This window comes from Phacochoerus africanus, chromosome 11 (genome assembly GCF_016906955.1).
Source record: "Phacochoerus africanus isolate WHEZ1 chromosome 11, ROS_Pafr_v1, whole genome shotgun sequence".
NCBI lineage: Eukaryota > Metazoa > Chordata > Mammalia > Artiodactyla > Suidae > Phacochoerus > Phacochoerus africanus.
This window is the reverse complement of record NC_062554.1, coordinates 41,046,221-41,056,037: the sequence shown is the minus strand read 5'-3', so window position 1 is coordinate 41,056,037 and position 9,817 is coordinate 41,046,221. Positions and strand designations below refer to the sequence as shown.

Sequence of the window (9,817 nt, the reverse complement as noted above, 5' to 3'; positions counted from 1 at the left end):
CAGAAATGTATTTGGATTTGTGTATGTCAAGCAGACATACACAGAAGCATATGCATACAAGGGAAAGGAGCTTTCTGGAGAAACTGAGACTCCTAGAGGACACTATTCCAGGTGAGAAGGTAAGTAAGGTGCTGAAGATAAAGTGGTGCCTACCTAATAGACTCGTTTTCTCAGAAAAAAAAAAAATGGGGACTGGGTCTGGGCTACACTGGCTAACTTGTTTGTTCTTGTGTTGGTGTCTGGCTGTTCTTGTTTGAGTAGTAGTGCTCTCAAGATGCCAGGACTATGCCAGAGCTATGCCAGGGCTGTTTAATAGAGAATGAGAAGCATCTGAGCACAAGAAGAGCCTCAGGGCAAAGCACAGGGGTCTCTTCAGTCCTGCGAGCAATCCAGGTACCTCTGAATTTGGAGAAGAGACCTATCTGGGGACATCGGGAACCATCACCCTTAGCTGTCCTCCGGTGGGAATTGTCAACGGGGTTGGTAGTGACTCTTCTTCAACCGATTAAGGGAGTTGGGGAGGATGGTAGTGAGAGGAAGAGGGTGGAGATGCAGGATAATTTTGGCCAAAGGGCAGGTTTATGAGCAAGCATGAGGCTCCTCCTTGAGGCCTGTAGAAGCACTGGAGGAAGCCCCAGGGTGGGTGGTCAGGCAGGGGGGACGAGCAGAGCAACTTGGGTCACTATCGTGAAAGGGAATTTATTTGTAGCCATAGCCTGGAAGATCTGCTGACAATTGGGCTAAAATTTAAGGGATTTCTCATGTGATTTTGCAAATGGTAGAAGACCTTTCTGAGTAGCTGATAATTCTCTCCACATATATGCTCACACTGGGCCATGTGAGGGCCCTTTCTAGTTTTCGTGCTGAAAGTGCCCTGTTCTGGGCAAACCAGAATAGTTGGTCACCCTATCACTCACACCCTTTCTTTCTTTCTTTCTCTTCTTTCTTTCTTCTTTCTTATGGCTTCGCGTGTTCGTTTCGAATTTCTCTCTCTATTTCTGTTCTCTCTCTCTCTCTTTCTTTCTTTCTTTCTTCTTTCTTTCTTTCTTTTTTATTCTTTCTTTCTTCTCTCTCTCTCTCTTCCTTCCTTCGTTCCTTCCCTTCCTTCCTTCCTTCCTTCTTTTCTTTCTTTCTTTCTTTCTTTCTTTCTTCTTTCTTTCTTTCTTTCTTTCTTTCTTTCTTTCTTTCTTTCTTTCTTTCTTTCTTCTTTCTTTCTTTCTTTCTTTCTTTCTCTTTCTTTCTTTCTTTCCTGTTTTGGCCACCTATGCGGCATATGGAAGTTCCCTGGCCAGGGATCAAATTGAGCTGGAGCTATGACCTACACCATAGCTGTAACAACACCAGACCTTTAACCCACTGCACCGGGCTGGGGTTCAAACTGGCACCTTTACAGAGACAAGCCAGATCATTAACCCTCTGTGCCACAGTGGGAACTCTGTCTCACACTATTTCTTACCTTCATGTTGGGAAGACAGAGCAGACCACACATAGCTTCCTAATGTAGCAGAAATAAGAATTTGCCTTCCCTTTGGAAAATTAAAAATCTACAAAACAGGGAGTTCCCTGGTGGTCTAATGGTTAGGATTGCAGCACTTCCACTACTGCAGCCCAAATTCAATCCCTAATCTGGGATCTGAAATCCTACATCAAGACCCAGCACACACAGCAGCCAAAAAAAAAAAAAAAGGAAAAAGAATCTACAAAACAGTGAAGATATATACCAAGGTATATTGTAAAGCTCCCTTTTGAATCATGTGCCTAAGGCTGAAAATGCACACAAGGAGGGCTCCTGTCCTGAGGTGCTCTTCTAGGCTAATAATTCATTTTCATTTGCCAAAGCCATATTCTTCAGCATTTCCATCTATCTATCTATCTATCTATCTATATATATATATATATATATACAGTGGACTAGATTTTCTAAGAGGGATGCAATTTTGTTCTATGTTTTCCTTAGTAACAAAGAATCAAGTATATAATTAATGATTGGGGTTTAAAATAATTTTATAGAAATAAAAACTAAATCAGATAAACACGTTTTTAGAAACTGTGCCTTGATTTTGCATTCTGAAATTAGGATCACTACTTCACCAAGGCAGTCAAATTCTTAATAAAGGGGGGAGTGACCCCCCCCCCCCACAGCCACACACACACACACAAGAAAGCAAGTAAATACAGAGTGATGAGGGGTAAGGAAGAGAAAAGATTCTGCTGACACTCCTCTGTTCCAGACTTCTTGGCAGGAGCTTATTCTAGATGAGCAGGTTCCTAGGTCTTGGCATTAGAACGAGCTGTCTGACTCCTCGGCTGTAGCACAGGATGGTGGGGCTGTTGTAGGAACAGCCCTCCGTGGAGAGGGCACATCTTTCCCCAGGCAGGCCGAGAAGATGAAGAGTAACCCACCAAGAGCCAGAAAAACGCCAGCGGCCCAGCCCAGGTAGAGGGCATCTCCAAGCTCCCACCGAGGCACAATCTCAGGGATGCGGTCATCCCAGAAGTCTTGGATTGTGCTGTAGGCCACCCAGGAGACTGGAAAGAGGGTAGTGGCCGAAGCTGATACTTCCAGAGTCCCTCCCAGGAGGCAAAGGCGTCTCTTAAATATCCACCTGAACCTGTAACACTGGAAGCATTCGGCCCCAAAGCCAGAGAGCAGAAGCCCGAATAGTCCCAGCCCGTGGGAGGTTACCATGAGGACACGCGACGCCCGGAGCTCCTGGGGCAGAGCCAAGAAGGAATCAAAGGCCTTGCACACAGTGGCCACTTCTTCTTGGTCCACGCAGACCTCCCAAAGCCCCGTGACCCACGTCTCCATTTCGTTCAGTTCCAGGTTGAGAGTCTTCCACTGGGGCAGGATGGTAGTGACGCAGGAGCAGACCCAGCCAAGGAGAGAGAGGAGCAGTCCCCCGAGCTGGGCTTTCCCATGGGAACTCCAAGCCATGGTGGCTCTTGTCACAGAACGGAGGCAGAAAGAAAAGGAGGCCAGGTGGCTCCGTGACCGACCAGCAGGCGAGACTTTGGGGATCTAACTGGAAGGTGTTTAACATTTGGAGAGGGTTCCTGTTTCAGATTTCTAGGCGGCAGCTGAGGCAGGTGCCAGGAACTTGGCAATGTTTGGGTTTAGGGGGTGTGCCCAAGATCAAGATTGGATGTGGGTGTGGGTCCTGGGGGAGGGTCCTAGGAGAGGCGAAGAAGCCAGACGGGAAGCCATCATATCAATACCTATCTGATGTGTAAATTCATGAACTTCAACTCACGGCCCAGTTCTGAGAAGATAAGAATGATGTTCTAGGAATATACATGGATGTGATCTTTCTGAAGAGTTAACATGACTTCATGTTTTATACTTTTAAATAGATGCATACTTTAACTCGGCACCCAACCTCCAAGAACTTACCTTAACTTACTGTATTTATTTATCTATGCATTTATTTTTGTCTTTTTTTAGGGCCACACCCATGGCATATGGAAATTCCCCCAGCTAAGGGTGGAATCAGAGCTGCAGCTGCCGTCCTACCCCACAGCCATAGCAACACCAGATCCCAGCCACGTCTGCAATCTACACCACAGCTCACCGCAGTGCTGGATCCTTAACCCACTGAGCGAGGCCAGGCATCAAACCCACAACTTCATGGTTCCTAGTTGGATTCTTTTCCGCTGTGCCATGATGGGAACTCCTAACTTACTCCTTCCTTACTTACCTATATAGTTAAGTTTTATAAACTTTATAGTTTATAAAGTATAGTTTATAAGTAAAATTTATAAACTTTTTTCATAAAGGTCTTAGAAAAACTTTATGAAAAAATCCATTGAACTAGTGTTAATAATTGTACATGATTATGCTTAATGTGCATAAATTGTACAACTTAGGCAGCCATTTTAAATTGATGTAAAAGAAATTTTAAGGACATGAAAAATATTTTGATATCTTCAGTAAGAAAAGCAGTGGCCAAATAATACTCAGAGTATATAGAATGCACTTTCACTTTCACAAAAAGTACATGTTTGTATCTATATGTATGAATGTATCATATGTATGTATTAAAATGTTAATCATGGTTATTTTTGTGCAAGGACTATGGATAATTATTATTTTACTATTTATGATTACCTATGTATTTTATACATTTTACAAATTTATCATGTAGTATTTTGGTAAGCAGAAAAAAAAAATTCCCCAATCTAAGGAACCTACCCAGACCCAGAATATACCAAGAGGAAAGCGCTCCCTCCAGGTAGGTCTCCTGCTGCTGCTGGAACAGCAGCTATAAATAGATGGTAGTCACGCCAGCCTCCTTTCCGATTTGTTGTTGCTGCCAAGACGCAGGTTTCAACAGGAAAGGAAATAATTTGCATTTACTGAGTGAGGCTAAATACCAGACTTTTGGCTGAATTTTTTCCTCTTTATTTAATTTTCACACCACTGCTGTGAGATAGATATTAGGTACCTTGCCAGGATCCCCCAGCTGACTATGTGACAGATCCAATTCTTTGGCCAGGTGGCTAGGACAGCAGCAGTTCCTTTTCTTGTCTTCAGGCCGGAACAGAGAGTCCTCCTTACTGTGCCTGAGCACAGGTGTCATAGCAGGCAGGTGTGGTTAATCTTTATGGCAAAATATACGGGAGAAAATTGGGATTTATTATATTAAAGATATAGACATTGATCCACATGTTCCCCTATTCGTATTTTAACCTACTGATTGCCTTGTGGTACACTAGGAGGTGAAAAAGCAATGTGAGATAGAAAGGGAGAAACAGCTGGGAAAGCAGTATTGGGTTTTGTTTTGTTTTGTTTTTGCTTCTTGGGGCGGCACCTGCGGCATATGGAAGTTCCCAGCCTAGGGGTCGAATCCAAGCTGCAGCTGCCAGCCTTCACCATAGCCACAGCAAGGCTGGATCGGAGCCACATCCGTGATCTACACCGCAGCTCAAGGCAACACTGACCCTTAACCCACTGAGCGAGGCCAGGGATTGAACCCACATCCTCATGGATACTTGTCAGTTTTATTATTTCGAAGCCACAATGGGAATTCCAGAAAGCAGAATCTTGATTCTACCTGAACAAGGTCTCAACACCTAAGCAGCCTAATTAGATTATCAGTCTTTTAGGGGTGGAGGGAGGTGAGCGGAATCCTCTGGGATTTTTTTTCTTTCATGTTTTATCATAGCAAATTTCAAACGTATACAAAAGTAGAGCAAATGAGATAAAGAAATCTCATGTGCTGTCACCCAGCTTCAAAAATTATCCACTCATACCAATCTTGTTTCATCCATTCCTATACCCACCACCCCTTTCCCTCCCTTCAAACTATCTTGAAGCAACTGGGGTGCTCTTTTAAATTGTAGGCTCCTTCTGAGGTGTTTTTTTTTTTTTTGTCTTTTTGCCGTTTCTTGGGCTGCTCCCGTGGCATATGGAGGTTCCCAGGCTAGGAGTTGAATTGAGCTGTAGCCGCTGGCCTACGCCACAGCCACAGCACCGCAGGATCCGAGCTGCGTCTGCAACCTACACCGCAGCTCAGATCCTTAACCCACTGAGCAAGGCCTGGGATTGAACCTGCAACCTCATGGTTCCTAGTTGGATTCGTTAACCACTGAGCCATGACGGGAACTCCTTTCTGAGGCTTTTATAACAAGCACATGTTCTAATCCACACAATGGCAAAATATTATGCATCCCTGGAAACACAGTCTGTTTGTGCTTGTTCTGTCCAGATTTGTGTTCCATCTTTGCTTCCTGAATACAGCCATGCCACATGTGTGCGAACCATGAAAACTCAGGAGGGGTCCTTTCAGATGCTGCTCCTATTTCTTTGGCTTTTCTTTAGAGCCCTTTCTTGGAGATATGTGAAAATCTGTAAGTTGGGAGTTACACAAACCTGGATAAAAGTGAATGATGAAGGTCAGGTTAGTGAGGGAAAACAGACCCGGTTCATTTGTTAATTTCTTTTATAATTTTAATTTTTTAAATTGCAGTATAGTTGATTTACAATGTTGTGTTAGTTACTAGTGTACAGCATAGTGATTCAGTTCATATACACATAATGGAAAAGAATCCAAAATGAATATGTACATAAGAGTCATTTTAGGCTTTTTTCCATTATGGCTTATTACAGGATATTGAATATAGTCCCATGTACTATACAGTAGGATCTTATTGTTTATCTATTTCATATATAGTAGTTTGTATCTGCAAATCTCAAACTAGTTGATCACCCACCTGCCTTTCCCCTTTCACAACCATAAGTTTGTTTTCTATGTCTGAGTCTGTTTCTGTTTTGTAAAATTTAATTTGTGTCTTTTTTTTTTTTTTAGATTCCACATGTAAGTGATATTATATGCTATTTATCTTTCTCTGGCTGACTTACTTCACTTTAGGTCCATCCATATTGCTGCGAATGTCACTATCTCTTTTTTATGGCTGAGTAATATTTCAGTACATATCTATATATCTCTATCTATCTTATCTAACTATCCATTTTCTTTATCCATTAATCTGTCAATGAAATTTTGGTTGCTTCCATGTCTTGGTTATTGTATATAGCGCTGCAGTGAACATTGGGGTACATATATCACTTTGTTTGTTTTGTTTTGTTTCTCTTTTTATGGCTGCATCTGTGGCACATGGAAGTTCCTGAGCCAAGGGTCGAATTGGAGCTGTATCTGTGGCCTGCGTCATAGCCATGGCGACACCAGATCCGAGCTGCCTCTGTGACCTACACCACAGCTTGCAGCAACTCCAGATCCTTCACCCATTGTGTGAGGCCAGGGATCAAACCCGCATCCTCACAGAGACAACATCAGGTCCTTAACCCCCTGAGCCACAATGGGAACTCTGCATGTATCGTATTGAATTAGAATGTTCTCTGGATATGTGTCCAGGAGCAGGATTGCTGGATCATATGTTAGCTCTATTTTTATTTAAAAATATCTCCAGGAGTTCCCGTTGTGGCACAGTGGTTAACGAATCCGACTAGGAACCATGAGGTTGCGGGTTCGGTCCCTGCCCTTGCTCAGTGGGTTAACGATCCGGCGTTGCCGTGAGCTGTGGTGTAGGTTGCAGATGCAGCTCGGATCCCGCGTTGCTGTGGCTCTGGTGTAGGCCGGTGGCTACAGCTCCAATTCAACCCCTAGCCTGGGAACCTCCATATGCCATGGGAGCGGCCCAAGAAATAGCAAAAAGACCAAAATAATAATAATAATAATAATAAATAAATAAAAATAAAAAAATAAAAATATCTCCTTACTGTTTTCCACATTGGCTGCACCAATTTACATTCCCACCAACAGTGTAGGAGGGTTCCTTTTTCTCCACTCTCTCTCCAACATTTATTGTTTGTAGACTTTTTGATGATTGCCATTCTGACAGGTGTGAAGTGGTACCTCATTGAAGTTTTGATTTGTATTTCTCTAGTAATTAGCAATGTTGAGCATCTTTTCATGGGTTTTTTTTTTCTTTTTTTTTTTTTTTGGCCATCTGAATGTCTTCTTTGGGGAAATGTCTATTCAGATCGTCAGCCCATTTTTTGATTTTTTTTGTTTGTTTGTTTATTGAGTTGTATAAGCTGTTTGTGTGTTTTGGAAACTAAGTCCTTGTCTATTGCATTATTTGGGAATTTTTTCTCTCTCATTCTGTAGGTTGTCTTTCCTTCCTTCTTTCCTTCCTTCCTTCCTTCCTTCCTTTCTTCTTTGCTGTGTTCACAGCCTGTGGAAGTTCCTGGGGCACAGACCAAACCCATAGCACAGCAGTGACCCAAGCTGCTACAGTGACAACGCTGGATCCTTAACCCACTGCATCACAAGAGAACTCCTGTCTTTTCACTTTGTTTATGATTTCCTTTGTAGTGAAAAATCTTTTAAGTTTGATTAGGTCCCATTTGTTTATTTTTGCTTTGATTTCTATTGCCTTCAGAGACCGACCTAAGAAAACATTGCTATGATTTATGTCAGAGAATGTTTTTCCTGTGTTCTCTTCTAGGAGTTTAATGATGTCCTGTCTTATATTTAAGTTTTAAGCCATTTTGAGTTTATTTTTGCATGTGGTATGAAGGAGTGTTCTTCATTGATTTACATGTGACTGTCCAGTTTTCCCAACATCACATGCTGAAGAGTCTTTTTTCTCCATTGTATATTCTTGCCTCCTTTGTTGAAGATTAGTTGACTGTAGGTGTGTGGTTTTAATTCTGGGCTCTGTATTCTATTCCATTGATCCATGTGTTTGTTTTTGTGCCAATACTACACTATTTTGATTACCGTACTTTTGTAATATTGTCTGAAGTCTGGGAGGATTATGCCTTCAGCTTTGTTCTTTTTCCTCAGGATTGCTTTGGCAAGTCTTGTTTTGTGGTTCCATATAAATTTTAGGATTATTTGTTCTAGTTCTGTGAAAATGTCATGGGTAATTTGCTAGGGGCTGCATTAAATCTGTAGATTGCTTTGGGTAGTATGGCCATTTTAACAATATTAATTCTTCCAATCCAAGAAATGTTAATTTATTTTTATTTATTCAAGTGTTTATTCGTGCCTGCATGTGTTGACTGTTTGCAGCAATCCCACTCCATTCTTTATGCTCTTTCTTCTTCCTCAGCCTAACTCTGGCTCTTCCCTGTCTTTTTTGGAAACTTGAGGAAGTCTGTAGCTTATCCAGTGCTTAAGGAGAGTAGGCGCTTCTGCAGTGGTATTTGTGGGTATGCATGGATTTGTTTCCTGGGGCAAGATTAAGAACCTCAACCTGGCACCTCCTTCCATTCTTAGTTCAGATTTCTTCTTACTGTGAAACCTCTTTGATTCAATCAGATGCTGGGTGCTCCTCCTCCAATATTTCCTCTGCCTTTGTATCTTCCTTAGAGTTAGATTAAGCTTTAGGGCCTGTTACTTGCACAGGACCTTTTTAAGTCCTACACTTAATTTTGTATCTGTTAGTTTATATTATTTTCCTTATCTTAAAGACTTCTCCCCATCCTGGCAACTGCATAAGACTTAGGTACCCCCAAATCTGGATTAATCCCTCATCTGTCTCCAAGATAGTAATGATCATATTTTCCTGAGATTATTTATTCACATATTTTAGATTACTAGCCTAGCACAATGCCTGTCATATAATAGTTGCTCAATAATTATGTGATAAGCCTTTTTAGGAATTTCATCTGCAGGTCCTTTTTTTTCTCACTGGGCATTTATTATTAGCAGTATTTAGAATTTAAAGTGAGGCTGACAGGTCTGTCAAATACAACTTGACTGGTTTTCTAGGAAGAAGTGCTTAGCATCCCAAGATGTTATGGCTTCCTGTCTCAACCCCGGTTTCATTTCCTTGGCTCATGTCACAGGAAGCTGCCCTTGACTTACTAGGATAAGCAGATTGTCCCACAGACTTAAAATTTACAAGGGTCAGCCTCTACTTGGGGTCAACCCTCCCAAATTACTTTTAACAAAATTAAAAGCAAAATTTTATTCAAAGCAGCACATGTTTATTGCAGATAAATAGAAAAAACAGGGGAAAAAAACAGAATAGTGTATATTTACCACTAAGTGAGATAATTTGATGTACATGCTTTACCTCTATATATGTATCTGCATCTATTTCTAAAGTACTGTACATAGAATATTGTGAATGTTGTTTAGTATGTAATGCGTTTAAATAATGAAACAATTTTTAAAAGATTTTCATAAAATTGATTTGTAATCTCTGATTGAAAGTGCTAAGTATCTTGTTCTAGTCCACACAGTATTAATGTTATTTATACCTAGGTAATATAAACATGTAACGTTTTACATATACGTAATATATCTATATGTGTATGTGGGTAATATATCTATATATGTAT

The 9,817-nt window shown here is 41.3% G+C and overlaps 1 protein-coding gene across 1 annotated transcript; it reads right to left on the bottom strand.

Annotated features, from left to right (window-relative positions):
- Nucleotides 1-2,281: 2,281 nt before the first annotated feature.
- On the bottom strand, nucleotides 2,282-2,938 carry CLDN25 (claudin 25). Its single transcript, XM_047752094.1, has one exon. It carries the CDS (start codon nucleotides 2,936-2,938, stop codon nucleotides 2,282-2,284), a length of 657 nt encoding a protein of 218 aa, XP_047608050.1.
- Between the last annotated feature and the right edge of the window lie 6,879 nt (nucleotides 2,939-9,817).

Coding starts and splice junctions, on each gene's coding strand:
- CLDN25 (XM_047752094.1), bottom strand. CDS start 2,938: ATGGCTTGGAGTTCCCATGGGAAAGCCCAGCTCGGGGGACTGCTCCTC.